This window comes from Aristolochia californica, unplaced genomic scaffold (assembly GCF_029961685.1).
Source record: "Aristolochia californica isolate CCGP_79_NKW_82.1479 unplaced genomic scaffold, dmAriCali1.0.hap1 SCAF_16, whole genome shotgun sequence".
NCBI classification, from domain to species: Eukaryota; Viridiplantae; Streptophyta; class Magnoliopsida; order Piperales; family Aristolochiaceae; genus Aristolochia; species Aristolochia californica.
Genome location: NW_027181837.1, coordinates 21,878,011 through 21,896,821, shown reverse-complemented (window position 1 = coordinate 21,896,821; position 18,811 = coordinate 21,878,011). Strand labels below are relative to the sequence as shown.

Here is an 18,811-nt window from a genome sequence, read left to right as displayed (position 1 = left end):
GGAGTCATACTCCCTAAGAAGCCAATCAGTTGGCTGATGCACTTGCGAGAAATTGGGCTCCTTGACAACACCTTGCTATTTGGAGTTCCTACCCAGTTGCACACTCTTTCCTTTCTTTGTACTTTTTTATTTTATATATTCAGTTGTTTTTCATATGTATTTTTCCTTTGCTTTCTTTATTCGTACTTCCCCAGGGGGCCCTTTTGTATCTTCTCCCCTTGATAAAATTCTTGCTGTTGTTTTTCTCAAAAGAAGCTCCCTTAATTTTCTTTGTAATACATGTCACCAATTTTGTTTAATTTTTTCAAATTCCATGACTGTACTTTTTCCTGAAGAGGAAATAAATGTGCAGGAAACAACTTGGGGGAAAGCTTGGGGCTCCTTTCAAACAGATCTTGGAGTGAACACTGTTGGAGACCTTTTGCATTTTTCTGAAGAAAAACTAAAAGAAAGATATGGCATGAATACAGGGTATGGCATCTAAAAAGCTCTTTATTATATTACCTAACTGATGCCTTACATAGAAAACCATTTCTGTGACATTACTTTTTGTTGTTTTTTCTTTGCTTTTGTTATGAAAAATCTTATCTTTTGTGATTAAAAATTCTCAAGCATGCATTTTCTTTCTCAACTCAGTGGTTGGTTTGCCTCCATCTTTGTTTTTTTTTTTCGTGTCACTGCAAGCCTTGTTCATCAATTTTCACTTACAGAGCCAGTTTCACTGTGCACATTAGTCTGTCTGGATTGTTGAACTTATTTCACTATCTTTCTTTCTTTGAATAAATTAATAATTACATATTTACTATAGCTAAAAAAAATTTAAATCAAATGCAAAATCATATTTCATGTTTATTGCTTTTCTCTGTGAAACAGTAAAGAAACAAGAGAAAAGTATAAAGCAAGATAAGTGCCAACCTAATACCTGATATTTGATATTAATGGTGATATTCTCCTTATCTTCTTTGGATCAGCTTCAGCTCATGGCTGTGGAATATCTCAAGGGACATCAATGGAGGAGTTATAGACCGTCTACTTCCTAAAAGCCATGGTTCTAGGAAGACATTTCCAGGTCCACAAGCATTGAAGACAATTGCTTCAGTATGATCTTCCTCCCTTGCAAATGCGTACCATTTGCCTTGGGTAGAGATATGGCTGTGATTTGTGTCTGCTCCTCTTAACTGCATTAATCAGCAGTTGGAATTTTTTTTTCAATCATTGAGGTATAATTCTTGTTTTTCCTTTTTTGTTGCCTTTATTTAGGTTCAACACTGGTTTAATGAACTCTGTGAGGAACTAAGTGAAAGGATCCAGATTGACTTAGGAGAAAATAAATGGGTTGCACATACATTAGCCCTTCACGCCAGAGCTTTTAAGGTAAAACTTGTCATTATTATCACTGTTATTATTAGTATGTTTAGTTTCCTTGGTTTGGTAACAATCATTGACTAACACATTGATTTTGAATCAACATACAGTCTAATGACTCAGAATCAGTCAAGAAGTTCCCCTTTAAGTCATGCCCATTAAGTTATGGAACTGAAAAGCTTAAAGAAGATGGTTTGAAACTCTTTGAATCTGGGCTACGTGTTGGAAGCCAATTTGAAACACAAGAAAGTCGGAGCAGTTCATGGGGTATTACAGGTCTTTCTGTTTCAGCAAGTAAAATATAATGTTACACCTGCTGTGAGTAGCAACTCCACATCTGTTTTTATCATGTAATGATATTCTTTATCAATTGCGTGAGATAATTAAGGTTTAGGAGCAAGCTAGTTGTCAGATGGTCTCTGGATTGTTTCTTTAGAAAAAAATCAATCTTGTCTTTGGCTGTTTCTTGTTTTACTTGGGACAAAGTTATTGTGATGTCAATAGGGACCTCCCCATCTCGTGGACAGGTTAACATGATCTGAGCATTATTTTTGTAGTAAAAAACAAGGAAACCTTTCTAGCTGTTTCTTTCAACTTATGACCGACTTTTTTTTATGTTAATTTCCCATGAATATTATGGGTTGCATATGTTCTTAATCTCCCATGAATATGGCAGGGAAAGTCTTCTATCCTGAGATTCATTCAAAGTGGCAATCCCTATAGTTCTTCACCAAAGCAGGAATCTAACCAGTTCACAGAGGCAACTGTTTCACTATCACCCTCAGGCAGTGAGAGTCATTTGGGCCAAGGTCAAGCTGAGCAAACAAATCTACTGTCTTCTATTCCGAGATTCTTTCAGAGGGGCAATCCGTCTAGTTCTTCATCAAAGCAAGAATCTGACCTGTTGACAGAGGCAACTCTTCCACTATCACCCCGAGGCTATGAGAACCATTTGAGCCAACATCAAGCTGAGCCAACAAACCGATCATCTTCTATTTTGAAATTCTTTCAATGGGGCAATTCTTCTAGTTCTTCATCAAAGCAGGAATCTGGTCAATTCATGGAGGCAACTCTTCCGCTATCACCCTCGGGCATTGAGAGCTATTTGGGCCAACATCAAGTTGAGCAAACAAACCGACCTTCTGTTCTGAGATTCTTTCAAGGTGGCAATCCTTCTAGTTCTTTGTCAAAGCAAGAATCTGACCAGTTCACAGAGGCAACTCTTCCACTACCACCGTCAAGCAGTGAGAGCCATTTAGGCCAAGATCAAGTTGAACAAACAAATCGACCTTTTTCTATCCTGAGATTCTTTTCTAAAAGGGCAATCCTTCTAGTTCTTCATCTATGCAGCAATCTGACCAGGTAAAAGAGGCAACTCTTCCGCTATCACCCTCAGGCAGAGAGAGCCATTTGGGCCAAGACTAGTTGAGCAAACAAATCGACCTGCTCCTGAAGAAAACACTAACCTAAGGGAGCTTGCTAGAAGAAAAAATAGTCCGTAATTCTTGTTTATGCATTCCATTTTTAGGTATGGAACAATTGTATCATATTCGCAGATCAAATTATTAATGAAACCATTTAGGCGACATGCAATCTGAAAGAGCAACTTTCAAAGTGTTTAACGGCAACGAATAGCAACGGATGGGAGCCATTTGATGCCATACGCCTGTGAAAAAATCTACTCGGCATAGCACTGAATGATGTTTTAACTGTTGTAGCCATTGGATCTCTTAATTGATTTCATTCTGCTTGACCTATACTCTCATACTTAGTCTCAGCCACCATTTACAGTCAAGTGCAGCTCATGGCCACAGAAAATAGTTGCAGTTTCAAGGTCCAAACTACAAGAGTTAAAAGGTAACAAGTGGTAAATACCATGAATCATTGGGTAAAACTTGATGCGAGGTAAAAGACGCCAGATCTATCTGGCTCACCGTTGGTCTCTGATGTATCATATTAAACAGAATACTCCCACTATTGCAGCTATTTCTTCAAAAAGTTGTGAGTACGGGTCTGTAATTCCCAGATAACTGATCAATTAAAACATACAACAAAATATCCAACAAAAACTGAAATGAAAGATGCATCAAACTAAGTGTGAAGCAGTCCAAAGTCAAGAAGCCTCTTCAACAGGTTGAGTAACTCCAGCCTTCACCAACAACTTACCAAGTGCGTCAGGCGAGCAAACCTGGTACTTCACCTTGCCAGAAGGAGGCAAGAAAACCTCAGCTAATTCAAGCTTCTCGGAAGTCAGGCTTGTACTGTCCATGGTCTTACTTAAAACCTTCAATGCTAGCTCAACTGCCTCTTCCCTTGTGATATCGTCCTTATAATCCTGCTTAAGCATAGATTGTGCAGCCTGGTTATTTGCGCCAATTGCTGCAGCTTTCCACCCACCATAGTTCCCACTTGGATCACTCATATAAAGCTGAAACCCAAAATTTTTGTCCCAACCTGCAAATAAAAACGAGACACCAAAAGGGCGGAGGCCACCAAACTGGGTATAACCTTGTTTGGTGTCACAGAGAGCTTGAACCAACTGTTCCACTGGCATGGGTTCTTGGTACGAAAATGTATATCTTTGGGCTTGAACACGAGCAGTATTTATCAATATGTTGGCATCAGACATGATTCCAGCAACAGCACATGCCAGATGGTCATCAATCTTGTACATTTTTTCAGTAGACTTGGAGGCCTGGAGGAGTTTGGAGGTTACCTTTTTCTCGCCAACTAGCACAACTCCATCCTTTGCTAACACACCAATGGCAGTTCCCGCATTGCCAATGGCTTCCATTGCATATTCAACTTGGTAGAGACGGCCCTCAGGGGAGAATATTGTGGTTCGGCTATCATATCTTCGTGACATCTTTGAAGATTACTGGAAAACGAAAAGCAAATCACAACTCACTGCAATGATGAACAATTGTTGGTGGCTTATATATTAAGCTGAGACTAGAGATCTAGCTCAGATTTCTAACTATGTAAATCACTTCACTCGAACAAAAAACTAAGAAATCACAATAACATTCAGATCCTAGTCAGATGTTTTTTTTGTAGCATTCCATGGATTCGCACCAGCGCTTTGAAGCATGTTATCCCACTAATAAAATTCTATACTGCTGCAACAGATAAAACACGATTTGGATGTTTCATCTGCCAGTATAAATTCTAGCGTCTGGTTTCCCAAAAAACGGTGTTCTTCATCGAGGAACCCTCTCATCGCAGTCACTGATGGTTCCTTAAAAATTAGGTCAACACTACAGCATTTAACATGAGAAACTTCAGGATGTCATGGCTAGAATACGTTTTAACTTAGTATAATGATAGCAGAGTTAACCGTCAGATAAATTCGTACATATGGCATCGAATAGCACCTACAACAACAGCCAAAGACAACGAAAAAGGAAATATCAAGTATTGCCTATTTTCATTTCTTTTCGACCGAAATCGTTCAATTTCAATTACATACTACTCTATAGTTCATGATCTTCAAGCATCATAGGCTCTTAAGTCAAGATTTAAAACAAGAAAACAGATTTGCTGCAAGGATAGAGGATTAATAGACACGTACCTAAAAAACAGAACAAATGGATCAAGATGAATAATACCTTGCAAGAGTAAATCTTCCTAATGGGAGAGAAATGGTACTGGATGGATTTACCAATCCAAAGAGTCTTCCTATCTCAAAGTTCGATCTCTGAGAATGCCTCCAATCTGAATAGTTCGACTGGTTTTTAGGGAAAACCGGACGAGCTTTTCCTTGCGGCAGAAGAAGGAGAAGTACGTTATTTACACTAACCCCCCTAAACATTCTGAAATAACGTTCTTATCTACAGAGTTTCTTTAATTACAATTACCTTTTTAAAATATGATAATTATATTATACTCCTGTCTTCTCCCTTACTTTTTAGTTTATTTATTTCCAAAACTAAATATTCTCATTTTATAAAATTAATTTGAGTAAATCTGGTGATCATTATGAAATATACTAAACCTTGTGAATCTTTAAGGATTTCAGTCATATTTCAAGGAATTAAGGGTGTCTAAGCAATTAACCAAGAGAATCCATCTGGAACCGGGCTTGGTTCGGGTTGTTTGTTTCGAGATTTGTATTTAGTTACCGGACCAAGAGATGACAGATGAACGGGCCAGATGACAGGAAGGCCCAGCCATCAAACGGGCTTCAGCAGTCCAGTGGCGGACCCTTTTTTTTACTAACAGAAGCTTGCTGATTTCCTCCATTATTACAGAGCTCTCTTGCAGATTCGAGACCAAAATCCCAAGCTCCGTCTCTCTCACTCGCCATTAACCATGTCTGCTCCGGATCACCTCTTCAACCTCCGCAACTATTTCTACCTGGGGGCGTATCAGGCTGCCATCAACAACAGCGATGTTGCCAATCTCTCCGAGGAAGAAACCATTGAAAGGGATACTCTCGTTTACAGATCTTACATTGCCCTTGGATCTTATCAGGTTATTCATTTTTTTAGTGTTTCTCATCCAAGGGATTTGGGATAGAGAAGAGAATTTCTGATTTTAGTACTTGATTTTGGTATAGCTTGTGATTAACGAGGTAGATTCGTCAGCACCGACGCCTCTTCAGGCGGTCAAGTTACTCGCGATTTATCTCTCTGGCCCGGATAACAAGGTGTGTTTTTTTCCAGTTTCTGTTGATCGATTTTATTTGATATCTTAATGATTGGGTGTAATTCAAATGGATTGTCTGAAATGCGTGTCGGAAAAAAAGGTGCTAGTTAGTTGGATCTGGAGTGCGTAACCTAAAACTGATATGCTTTGTTGAAGTTGGAACTGAATTAGCTTTGACGTGCACTTAATCGAGAGTATTTTTTGTAAGATTATCTGACTGCGGTTAGATTGGCTGATCCCATTTACCCTCCTCCTTTAAGTAATTGAGTTATTGAAGTTGCTGTGAATAGTCAATTTGCTTAATAAGGAGGGATTGATATGTTGTGGATCCGATCTTAGGACCATGATGGATCCTTGAAATAGGTGACCGGTTATATTGCATTTATTTCTGGTTGTTTTGCACTTGCTAATCTTCTAGCTTATACTATTTTGGTTAAATGTTTTTACACAAGAGAATCAGATCTCCTGAATTTGTTATGTGCACAGCCTCACCCCCTTTTTAATAACACCCATTGGTGTTGTGGTTTGGGATTCTAGTGCACATTATTAGTACGATCTGTGATCTCCAATGAGGTGATGGGTTGGTTCAAATTTGAGCAAGTGGATGACTATGAAGCTTGATTGGGTGTTTAACGATGGTCAGATTTCAAAATTTCTAGTAACCTGATGAATGGGTTTGCTTTCTCACTGGAATAATTGTGGATTGGGCCTTTGTCTCAATGGCCACATGGGGTTTTTTTCTAGTGTAATGTTTTGGTTCGTCTCATCAAGGTATGGGTATTCTGCATGCATATATAGTCAACAACAAGAACAAGGCCTCAACAAATAATTACATACGCATGTTTAGCTAGGGTGTCTTGCATATTATGCGGTTGTTGGGTTTTTTAATATTTATAGGCCATCAGAGAGTCATTTGAGATGGTATCAGCCTTTTTCAGAGAAAGTGGTAAACCTCTAAGTATGGCTTGACTATTAAGTGATTAACAAAAAAATTGAGGAAAAAGGGAAGTAGTTTGGATGGAAGTGATGATTGGTGTGTTGGGACTTGAAGAAGGATAATCTAGCATTGAGTGAGCAGAATTAGTCAGCAAAAGAATGAGAGGACAGTGTGAAAGTATTCATCTGAGACGCACGTAGTAAGTAGAAGTCTACTTTTGTCATGAGACATGTTAGACATAGTAGTGTTATTGATTTGAAAACAATGTTCAATAATAGGAATGATAAGAGCACTATTTGGGGATGACTCATCTGTGATGGGTTGGAATCACTGGCAAACAAGAGATGAACACTTCTTAGCCTGAAGGAGAGATTTACCGTTTTAGGAACTCTCGTAAATGTATTTCTTAAAGCAAATGTATTCAGAAGCTTTAGACAGAAGTAAGGAAACCAAGTGGATCATTGTCCCATCTCAGTTGACTGGACAAAGAGCATGTATAATATTTTCAAATGTTCTAGGCTTCTAGCTGACTTTGTTTGTGAAGCCTTTTCATGGTAATATGTGCTCTATTACCCCAAAAATTGAAGGATCTTTTTTTTTTTTAAAATAGTGGAAGGCGTTTATTACTCAGAAAGCTTAGAACAAATACAGAAAAAACAGCTTAAGCTACAATTGGGAAGGAGAGTCCAACCAGCGACGATACAACTAGAGGTGAACATCATACATTGATTTCATCAAAGATATAACAAAACCACCATGGATGGGGGGAGCTTTTCTTCATCCTACTATTACTCATAACTGAGTCGCCTTGTTCATGGACAGGGCCTGAAGGTAAAACAATCTTCAGAGTTGTCACAAGCATAATAACGGTTATGAATTTTGAAGTTTTCTTCATTCTTTAGAAAAATAAAAAAGAAATGACAGGGTTTATGGAATTATAGATTTGAATATAACATGTGATTTCTACCTGCTTGTCCCCCAAATTTTGTGTCGGACCTATGGAAATACATTTGCAGCTTTGGAATCACTTTGATGAGTGATCTAGAATACTTGTCAGAAGTGGAGACGTAGCTTCATTTTGGCATGACACATGGATAGGGAATGTGAATTTGGCGACTACTTTTCCACTCATTTATAGAGTGGCATTGGACCAAGCCATTTCTGTTAAAAACTCATACACCAATATTAATATTGGTTTTTTTTGTGGGAGAATATTGGATGAAGAAATGTTTGAAAGCTGTGAGGCTTCTTTCCATCCTTGATGACAATTACCGTCATGGTTGGGGAGTTGGCACAATGATTTGAAAGTGCGACCCATTAGGATCTTATTTGTGGCTTCCCAATTGTCTTACATATATGGCTATAACCATGTGATGATCCTATTGTGGGTGCCAAAAGATTCATTTGCTGAGGTGTGCCTTGAAAGATAAAATTCTCTCTACTAAGCTGCAAAAGAGGGGGGAAATTCTTGAGGACCAAAGCTGTAAATTCTGTGTTGTTCATCCTGAATCAGTAAACTATCTCTTCATACACTGTTCCCCTTGCTAAACAGTTTTTTTTTGAAAAAACAATGAGAAATGAAATTTCATTAAAGAAGGTCCAAAAAAGGAGAAATTACATCAAAAGAAGAGGAAATAAGCAGCAAGCAAAAAGAAAGCAAAATCAGAAATACAATCAAATGGGAAAGGTACTAGTAACAACAAGATGTTGCCTACAAGCACCCTCTTTGGCCAAAGAATCAGTCAGTCCATTAGAATTTCTTGCAGTGTGACACCAAGAGAGAGACATGGAGCTGGATAAGTTAATATTTCATCAAAAGAAATTAACATCTCCCTGGAGGGATTCCTCCATTGAAGCCCAACTAATTACAACCAAGGAATCTCCTTCTACTATAAGGGGCACAGGGAAATTAGTTGAGTATAATGGAAGACCCTAAAGAAGGGCTGTTAGTTTTGCCGTTGTGGAATCACACAAACCAAAAGGAGTAGAAAAACAAGTTGGGTTACCTGAAGACTCTTTAACAGCACCACCTCCACCAGCCAACCCTGGACTGCTACGAGAGCTACTATCAAAATTTAGCTTAAGATGACCAAAAGGAGGAGACCAAGAAATGAGGGTAGGAAGTGGAATGGAGGAGAAGGAGATTACTCTTTTCCAATTATTCTGGGTAAGGGAGCTAGGCAAGTGAGATGTTCCATGGAATTTACTGGCTCAGAATAGATTAGAAGACAGTGCATGACTGCCTCAATGACAACACCACTAGTTCTTTATTTGTTTTCAAGTATTTGTCCATTGCGCTCTTTCCAAGGACTTCAAGATATTGCAGCAACTGAAGTTTCCAAAAATTCTTTTCATTTTTTCACAAAGGAACCAAAGATTATTGTTCAATCATTGCAGAAAAGAGAATAAGGAAAACATAGATGGTTACCAAATCATTGCTCAACCATCTTGCTAAACAAGTTTTGTCCACAATCAGAATAAAGTTGGTCCTTGTATTTGCTTTCCCCCTCCCTGCAATCATTATTTTCTCCCACTGTTTCTGGAGTAAGATTGGGAACACATTTTAGAACCTTATTTTCTTGCCATTATTTTCAATTTTTGGAACGAGCGTAATCGGTGAATTTTTTAGAAATAAAAAGGTAAAAGACTGTAGGAGTTATGAAAAGGTTATTCATTATGTCCTCTTTTGGGCCAACAAACTTCAAGAGACTTGTGACCTTCCTAGTGCCGTCATTTGAAGGAATTAGTAATCAATTTTTTACCTTGTGCATCTCTTGAATCTTGTGGCTTGGGCCCTACTTAAGAGGGATGGTTTAAATTCAATTTTGATGACAACTCCAAGGAAACCTGGGAGAGGTGGAGTCGAAATGAATTTAGGAGGTAGCACTCTCCTTGTTTACTTTGCCTCATTTGGATAGTATGAGCCCATAGTCTAAGCTTATGGCTCTCTTGCAGGGCTTAAGGCTTTACTATGGCAGATTTTCAGCACCTCTCATTGTCAAGGGAGATTCAGTCATGGGCCTTAGGAAAGAAAACGCCTTTGGAGGATTTCTTATGGACTTTGATGAGATTGAGGACACTCTAGGTTTTACACCATCTTGTGGCAGCTTACAACTTGGGGTGCCAATAGTTTGGGTGACTCCCTTGCAATGGAATGAACCTTTTGCCAGCAACTCACTATCGACATTTTGCTTCCCTTGTGTATTTGTTGTATATTTGTTATTCTGTGTTCTACCATATAGAATATCATTTTGTCCTTTATGTTATTTTTTGAGCCTTCTAAATGAATTCTTATTGTCATTGATTTAGAAGAAAAAAAAAGGTTAATCCTATCCAGATGTCCACTGCTGATAACCATGTTTTGATAATTAAAGATAGAATAGAAGGTTCTGTTTATTCTAAGCAGTTGTCCTGCTCTCATTGTAAAGCTTATTCTTGCTTTCAGGAGCATTTATCTTACTTCTTTACTCTGGTGTGTATAAAACAGGAAGCTGCACTCTCAAGCATCAAGGAGTGGTTGGATGATCCTGCAATTGCAAATAATCCTGTTCTACGACTAATTGCTGGTATCATATACATGCATGAGCAGGATTACGGTGAAGCTCTCAAACACACCAACTCTGGAGGGACTTTGGAACTGTGAGTCCAACCTTGTTTTACTGAATCCTTTTATTAGCTATCTTATTATTTGTTTCTCTTTTGTGATATGATCTTTTAGTTAAAGTAGTTTCCATGTGGTGTAAGGTTCATGCACCAGTGACCTACAATGACCAAACTATACATGCGTATTACTCTTTGTACTGCATATGCTCTTCCAAAATATGCATGTTTAGAATACTTTCTTACCGCATGCTTTCTACCAAAATATTCATTTTTCACTTCATTTTCTTACAGCATTTTTTTCTATCAGTAACTTGTTATGTATTTCCATGGGTGACATTTTGATAACTCAAAATCTTGTGTCCTGAATTCTTTGGTTGGCATTAAGGCATATATTCTTGATCTCAACTTCTCAAAGTACCACAATTCATAAACTGTACAAACCTGTATGAATTTGGCTAAAATTGTACTCTGCTTTTGTGATTCTGACACTCTTGCTGATGTCTCGCACATTTGGACAGCACAGTGCAATTTGTGGGTGTGATAGAACTTTTTTTTTAGATGCCTAACTTTTTTAGCTTTCATCAATGAAATGATATAGTGAGAGGTCAGTAATAAATAGGGGAAAGCTGTAAATGACATGGATAGAATTAGTTGGAAAAGACTTAAAGAAAGGTCGACCTAAGAAGGGACCTAATATGATCATGATGAAGGAAAAAGCATATTTGAAATCATGCTTTGATGATGTTATTCAAAATAACATTGTGACATAAGGAGCTGTGGGAAAAAAAGTTCCTGGATGTAGGCCTCTTCACATGCGGGGTTGGACAACACAAGAGCAACAGAATGGACTTGCTAGTCGGAGGCAGAGTGTTACTATGTCATGATTGTTGCATAAAATTGCATGTTATAGGTGTATATAAATTTGATTACACAAAAAAAAAAGTGTATAGAATTTACAGTTCTAATATTGTGCCATTTTTTGTTATATGTGCTATGGCCTAACAACTTTAATATTGTGCCAGAAGCTAATTGTTTAATCTTTTTAGACATGCTTTGAATGTGCAAATATACCTTAAGATGCATAGGTCAGACTATGCAGAGAAACAACTGAAGATCATGCAACAGATCGATGAAGACCACACACTCACACAGCTTGCAAATGCATGGCTAAACTTGGCAGTAGTAAGTGAAGTTATGATATTTTGGGTATGAAAACTGTAGAAAATGAAAAAAATTGAAGTTAAGATGGTAACAGTCAATTCTATTGTTTCATTGATCTCAGGGAGGTTCAAAGATACAAGAGGCGTATCTTATCTTCCAAGATTTCTCCGAGAAGTATCAAACAACTGGGATGATCCTGAATGGCAAAGCTGTTTGCTGCATGCAGATGGGAAGATTCGATGAAGCTGAGTCACTGTTGCTTGAATCCCTGAACAAGGCAAGTTCCAGTACTAAGAAAATTATGACATGTGGAATCCACTACATCATTTTGAGTGGATCCTCTTCTGAGATTGTTTTAGGAACTGTGTAGCAAAGAAAAGAAAAAGATTGTTTGAAGAAGACTAACTGAATATTCAATTCATTCAGGATGCAAAGGATGCAGAAACTCTTGCCAATCTAGTCGTGTGCAGCCTTCACCTTGGCAAACCCTCTTCTCGTTATCTCAGGTAAATGATGAAAGTGTCTCAACCTTGATCCTTCAACAGAATCTGTCCGAAAGACTAAAAGGAACCCACTATTTCGTTTGTATGCTTGACATCATTTTTTCTATAAAACACCTTTTCTTTTGAAATGTGATGCTTCCTTGCATTGAAAAAAAGCTGCTGATGCCAAGTAGGCTCTGATGAAATACTTCTGGATTGATTCAATGGATGTGTTGCTTTTTCCACAGCCAGTTGAAGTTGTCTCATCCTGATCACATGCTTGTCAAGCGCACCTCTGCGGCTGAAGAGAGCTTTGAGAGAGCACTTCAAGCTATTGCATGAAAGAGCATGGGGTCTTCATATTTTGGAAATAGGCGGAATACATGCTATCAGTTATTTGATAGCCAAAGAGATCCTTTTGTAGCAATTTTTTTCTGTTTCTGTTTCTATTGTTATCGAAGCTTTCTAGTGACTCATATACTACACATCTATTTTGGAAAATATGCTGTCTGCAAGCCCTGGCAATGGGTTCCTCATCGTGTACGTATTGTGTACACATTGTTGATGGGAAACTCGTCTATGAAAAGTTGCAGGTCTCTCTGGTCGGTGAAATCTGTGGCCTTGGTTGTATCTGTTTGTTCCTAGCTAGAGTTGCCGTGGTGGGTGTAAGGTCACAAATCAGTGTATGTCTTCGCTTTCTTTAACAAAGGGAAGCGACGACTCACTTTCGGAATTGGAAAGATGATCGTCACCAGCCGCCTCGTCTCAGGGCCATTTCAAGCTTGGTGGTTCTATTAGAATGCCGTTAGTTTGGGATGAATGGGTAAAGAAAGGGTGTATATATATATATATATATATTCAAGACTTACGGCTAACCAGGTGTGTAAATGGTAAGGTAAACATTATAATATTTAAGTGTTGTCTAGATGTACTTGTTCTTACTGAAGTATAATCCAATAATCTAATTGGATCAGCCAACTAGCTTTTCTAGGGAAAAAAAAACCTTGCCGGCCTCTTCTGCTCAGACATAATGTCAATTGCTGGCTCAATATGGATTTCTGAACAGGAGCTTGCAGGAGCCCGCCCATTTCCCGAATCCAGTATGTGCTTCAGTAGAAAAGAACAGAAACTCGGAAAGGAGAAGGCCGGACGACTATGAACAGTCTGTAAGCAGCTTTTCCCTCCCTCTTCCTCATTACTTCCCTTCTTTCCTTTCAGCTTTTATTGGAAATTTTGACATATTAAGAAGCTGAGTCTGTCTTCAATTGTTTTTCATCCATTCATCTTCTTCCCGATATCAACAACCGAAAGGGACCTCTGCCCAAGTTGAGAATCTTTTTTTACCGTATGAATCACCCAATGGACGTTCACGTTCTCGTGCTCCTATCTGCAGAACAATGGTTGTGTGGGTCTTCACACGGAGAAATGATTTACAGTCGCTTTTCTTCAAGCCCCCACGAGCTTTTCAGCGAATCAACATCAACCCTGGAAATATCAAAACGATGTCTCTGTACGTGCACCTCTCTTGTCACTTTATGGACTCTGATAGACTCTGATAGACGATGGCATTGACAAAGAAAGCAGAAACAAGAGTGTCGTACAGAAAATGTGTCATCATGCTACCGACATCCGGAACGTCTAGGTTTTTAATTACATAGTAAATTAAAGAATATTAAGATGATAGAGAATCGCGTCTGCTTTTCTGCTAATCTAAGCTCGGTCTGGGTCTTCATTCATTTGGGAAGCTGAGGATTTTTCCTTCGGAATTTCTACCGTTATTTTTCTTTCTGAAAGTCGCCATGAAGATACATATAACAAAAGAAAACATTTTTTTTTTCTCACGACATTAAAAAAAAAAAAAAAACTCCATTCCATGAGGCCAGTCATATACTCTCAACTAGGTGTTTCATAGCGCAGCCGCTCCATGTACGACGCGCTCTCAAGCACACTGGAACCCGGATGGCGGCGTCTTCCCACAGTCGATCAGGACTTCGAGCGCGACAGGGAGGATGAGATTAATGTTCAGAAGCTTGGCCTTAATGGTGGTGCAGAGGCAGACAGCAGCATCCAGGTCGACGAGGCCGTTCAGCAGTGGGCAGCAAGTGTCCTTAGCGCTGCTCCCGATTCCAATATGCACAAGACCTCCCAAAAGGTCCACGCAGGCTCCGAGCTTGAGAGTATCAATGGGGCATGTCTCCTGTTTCCGTGGTGGAGGTGGGCATGGTACATTAGTAGGAGGAGGAGGAGGGGGTCGAGAAGGACGAGGAACGTTGTCAGGGGGAGGAGGAGGAACGTTGTAAGGTGGAGGAGGAGGAGGTGGAGAAGGAGGAGGAGGAACGTTGTAAGGTGGAGGAGGAGGAGGTGGAGAAGGAGGAGGAGGAACGTTGTAAGGTGGAGGAGGAGGGGGTGGAGAAGGAGGAGGAGGAACGTTGTAAACCGGAGAAGGAACGAAGGGTGGAGAAGGAACCACCACGGGAGGAGGGTTGTAAACCGGAGAAGGAACGAAGGGTGGAGAAGGAACAACCCGTGGAGGACTCCCCTTGGGAGGAGTCCTCTTGGGTGGAGAACTCCTCTTGGGTGGAGAAGGAACCACCACGGGAGGAGGGTTGTAAACCGGAGAAGGAACGAAGGGTGGAGAAGGAACAACCCATGGAGGACTCCCCTTGGGAGGAGTTCTCTTGGGTGGAGAAGGAACCACCACGGGAGGAGGGTTGTAAACCGGAGAAGGAACGAAGGGTGGAGAAGGAACAACCCATGGAGTACTCCCCTTGGGAGGAGTCCTCTTGGGTGGAGAAGGAACCACCACCGGAGGACTCCTCTTGGGTGGAGAAGGAACAACCCATGGAGGAGTCCTCTTGGGTGGAGAAGGAACCACCACCGGAGGACTCCTCTTGGGTGGAGAAGGAACCACTACTGGAGGGCTACCCTTTGGCGGGGAAGGGTATACTGGACTAGGTGAGGGAGGCTTGGGCAGTGTCTTTGTGGGGGGAGGTGGGCATGGCTTTTCAACCGGATGCTTGTGGTGGTGTGATGGTTTCTGCTTTGGAGGAGGGTATGGCTTGACATGGGTAGGAGGGTGTGGCTTGACATGGGTAGGAGGAGGGTGTGGCTTGCCATGGGTAGGAGGGTGTGGCTTGACATGGGTAGGAGGAGGGTGTGGCTTGCCATGGGTAGGAGGAGGGTGTGGCTTGCCATGGGTAGGAGGGTGTTTTGGCGGCAGTACTACTGGAGGCTTGACGCGCTCTGGGGGAGATGGGTATGGACAGTATTGACAAGCAAGAGCTCCAAGATTGAGACTGAGGAGCAAGAGGGCAGCCAGAACAAGTCTTCCCATTCTCTCGAGCTACCGAAGAGAGCTCCAATGCTTTCTCTTACCAGTGACTGAAAGCTCCCATATGGGTACCTTATATAGATTTCGGAGGGAATCTGAGGGACTGATCACTCTTATCACTCTCATCCCAAGGGCATCCTTTTGCCGGGTACCCTTTCTGGACTTGATTTTTCCTGCTTTTGGCCCCATCACTCACATGTGATCATTGGCTACAGTTCTACTCATAAAGGCAGGCATACCCAACAGTCGTTCCAATTGTGAAACAACATCAAACACTTTGATCTGTGCAGAAACCTTCACCAAATCCCACATTAACTGATTAAATCCATCTACACAGCGTCTTACTGGCCCTGGCTAACTCTCCATTGGTGCATTGATTTGAGACCCACAAAATAAGGGCCTAATAGCTCTTCAGCTTGTCCTTGGCAATCTCACTCTCTTGGAGTGTAGCAGAGCAGTAGTTTTCTAATTAGGAAGATCTGTCTCCAGGATGCATAGACGCGGTTTGTCATTTAACTTGTAGTGGTAGTGGCTGTGCAACCCGTGACCATGCTGCCAAATTCAAAGCTCCTAGTCTGAATTTCTCCCCTTTGCAAGTGGGACTCCACAGAGATTTTTTCAGTCACTTTAAGAGAAAACAGACGAGGGATGGATCATGACTGAGATGGCGGAGACGTTGCCGGAGACGACGCCAAATCTTCGTCATAAATCCGCCCTTGTCGGCAAAGAATGTACATTGGTAGCTGATGCCACTAAGAAAAAGAATGAACAAGAGGAGACAGATACTTACCATGTCCACTAGTGAATGAAGACATTTTAGTGCTCCTATGCAGATCTACAAGAAATGTGTGGACAGAGAATACCTCATCTTTCATTACTATTTAGAACTATTTAGAACTATTGGTAGAACAATTCTGTCGATATAAGTGGTTTTTTATTTTATTTTAATCATGTTACAGAATGTTTACATTACTGTCATGGGAAGTTCTCACCTTCACTTCTAACTACTGTAGTTATGAATTAGGTTTAGTGACAGAGAAGCTGCTGCATTTCTTAAAATTATCCTCAATTTGAGTTCTGGACTTTCACATCAGTCAACTATCAGAGTTGGGTGAACGATTGACTACTACGAATCCAGAAAAGAATTTGTGGAGGATAAAATGCAGTAATCTTTGGACACCTCAAGATCTTGAGGTAAATTCAGTAATTATTCCTTCCACGATGTTACTCTCACCCATTGAAAGTTTCCCACTCCTGAATTTTTCTTCACCCCAATTTGGTTTATTTGATTGTTATGTTGAATAAGGACTTTAAGTGAGCTTCCATGAAACAGCTGAAGAAAAGATGGAAAAGGGGATGGCCGTTTATGGGATGATAATGGTGATACTGTAGAAAAAGTAGCATCCAAATCCAAACTGTTGATCACTCTTTTACAGAAAGAATCTTGGTCCTATTCAATTATTGAGAGAGTCACATGAAGAAAAGAAATAATGGCGGCCTACTGCCTTTTCTTTGCTGGGTCAGATTTCTTTACAGGTAAGGCACTGTTTCTCTCCACCAATTTTAAAATAATCAGTAAAATACTGCATGCATGGAGTACATGCGCCATTAATGCCGCAGCCTGCAGCTTCAGATTTCGGATTGAGGGAATTAGACGAGACTTTTGCCTCTTTCCGGTGCCTTTCTTTATTGTTTCATTAGACCCATTTGCAGAAAAACCAAAGAGAAGACGACGACTTTATTTTGGAGGGAAACTTTTGTTTGTTTTTCTCTCATACGGGAACACATTCCGAGTATGACGTGCAATCCAGTACAGGAAGAACATGCTTTTAGAAGAAAAAAAGTTCAAAATAATATTTTAAACTGGGGGAGAGATACATGTGATCTTCGAAACCACCGAAATGAGAAAAAAAAAAAAAAAAGAGCATCTTATAGCTCCGAAGTATTAGAATCCAAGAACACCAGCACCTTTAATCCTGATTCACTGGAAAGATGAACCAATTTCTGATTTATCTTCATCTGTAAAAATGTATAAAACTTTATTGATAATTATTCAAAAACGGCGGCTGCAATGCAGCATAATACATCTCAGCATGCAGTCTGCAGAGAGAGAGGTTTATGAATCAAAGACCAAGGAATGTAGTTGTTTTATGTCTAAACTCTATCAAGACTGCTATACAGTCATTAAATCCTAAAGCTGCAGGTATAAACACTACGTTATCCAGCTTCGGTATCATATATAACAAAACCGATTCTCTGTGTCGATCAATTCTCCCTCATAAAACGATAATGGCTTCCAAAGCAGCTGCTACTGGCTGATTAGTAGTAAATGAAACGACACCCGTCAAAGCCTGTAACAGAACACGGACGAGACGTGAGAGAAAATTTGAGATGAAACAGGAAAACCCATTTTGAAATAGGGGATTTCTTACTTGGGTCTTGAGTGATCAGCATGGCGGTGCCGCCGAAATCACAAGTCCCGCCGTTGGCTTTGGTTCTCTGCCAGTAGCTGTTGAAGGCGAAGGAGGCATGGGAGAGCAGTGTGTCCGGCTGGTAACAAGTGCCTTCCGGTTGAATCGAGTGACAGTCCGCACCAGACCCGCAAGCATAGTTCATTGCTTCCTGGACGATCGGGTCCGGTACCGTTGGCTTCGCGACGCACCACAGAGTGATCCCTGGGCCAGAGTATGGCGGCGGCTTTGCGGGTGGGGGAAACACCACCGGAGGCAGGAAGTACGGTGGACCTGGCACAAACTCTGGCGGGGTCGGTTCGTAGCCTTCTGGTGGGCCAGGCACGTAGCCTTCAGGTGGTGGGCCTGGCACGTAGCCTTCAGGTGGGCCAGGTACGTAGCCTTCAGGCGGTGGGCCTGGCACGTAGCCTTCAGGTGGGCCAGGTACATAGCCTTCTGGAGGGGTGGGCGCATACCCTTCAGGTGGGCTAGCACCAACTGAAGGCGGCGTGGGCGCATATCCTTCAGGTGGGCTAGCACCCAGAGAAGGTGGTGTGGGCATATATTCGACAGGAGGACTGGGCGAGTAACCAGGCGGGCTTGGGACGTACTCCGGTGGATTGGGTAGTCCCGGTGGGCTCGGAAAGTAAATCGGTGGGACCGGAGATGAGAGTTCTGAAGGTGGTGGGGGCGGTCCAGGGAAGAGGAAAGACGTAGGTGGGGACGTAGGCGGTGGAGTCAGGGTCGGTACAGATGGGGGATTAACACAAAAGGGAGGGCCATTTTTCGGCATAACAAGTGGGGCCTCGTAACCGTAAGAATCATCCAACGGAGG

The 18,811-nt window shown here is 41.0% G+C and overlaps 5 protein-coding genes across 5 annotated transcripts; 2 read left to right on the top strand and 3 right to left on the bottom strand.

Annotated features, from left to right (window-relative positions):
* The first annotated feature begins 162 nt into the window (after positions 1 to 162).
* Positions 163 to 2,956, top strand: LOC137953042 (DNA polymerase eta-like). The gene is made up of 5 exons (XM_068800229.1): positions 163 to 471; positions 972 to 1,098; positions 1,261 to 1,374; positions 1,476 to 1,659; positions 2,042 to 2,956. The coding sequence occupies exons 1-5, from the start codon at positions 314 to 316 to the stop codon at positions 2,086 to 2,088; spliced, it is 630 nt and encodes a 209-aa protein (XP_068656330.1). The 5' UTR covers positions 163 to 313; the 3' UTR covers positions 2,089 to 2,956.
* A 304-nt stretch (positions 2,957 to 3,260) lies between these two features.
* On the bottom strand, positions 3,261 to 5,118 carry LOC137953053 (proteasome subunit alpha type-4). Its single transcript, XM_068800242.1, has 2 exons — positions 4,974 to 5,118; positions 3,261 to 4,243 (listed from the first exon to the last, which is right to left on the bottom strand). The coding sequence occupies exon 2, from the start codon at positions 4,229 to 4,231 to the stop codon at positions 3,479 to 3,481; it is 753 nt and encodes a 250-aa protein (XP_068656343.1). The 5' UTR covers positions 4,232 to 4,243; positions 4,974 to 5,118; the 3' UTR covers positions 3,261 to 3,478.
* Positions 5,119 to 5,604: 486 nt separating this feature from the next.
* On the top strand, positions 5,605 to 13,122 carry LOC137953709 (coatomer subunit epsilon-1-like). Its single transcript, XM_068801185.1, has 7 exons — positions 5,605 to 5,838; positions 5,924 to 6,013; positions 10,437 to 10,588; positions 11,599 to 11,734; positions 11,835 to 11,990; positions 12,140 to 12,219; positions 12,444 to 13,122. Exons 1-7 carry the CDS (start codon positions 5,677 to 5,679, stop codon positions 12,535 to 12,537), a joined length of 870 nt encoding a protein of 289 aa, XP_068657286.1. The 5' UTR covers positions 5,605 to 5,676; the 3' UTR covers positions 12,538 to 13,122.
* An 825-nt stretch (positions 13,123 to 13,947) lies between these two features.
* Positions 13,948 to 15,591, bottom strand: LOC137953708 (36.4 kDa proline-rich protein-like). Its single transcript, XM_068801184.1, has one exon. The coding sequence runs from the start codon at positions 15,527 to 15,529 to the stop codon at positions 14,135 to 14,137; it is 1,395 nt and encodes a 464-aa protein (XP_068657285.1). The 5' UTR covers positions 15,530 to 15,591; the 3' UTR covers positions 13,948 to 14,134.
* A 1,916-nt stretch (positions 15,592 to 17,507) lies between these two features.
* Positions 17,508 to 18,538, bottom strand: LOC137952743 (major pollen allergen Ole e 10-like). The gene is made up of 2 exons (XM_068799801.1): positions 17,959 to 18,538; positions 17,508 to 17,545 (listed from the first exon to the last, which is right to left on the bottom strand). Exons 1-2 carry the CDS (start codon positions 18,536 to 18,538, stop codon positions 17,508 to 17,510), a joined length of 618 nt encoding a protein of 205 aa, XP_068655902.1.
* Between the last annotated feature and the right edge of the window lie 273 nt (positions 18,539 to 18,811).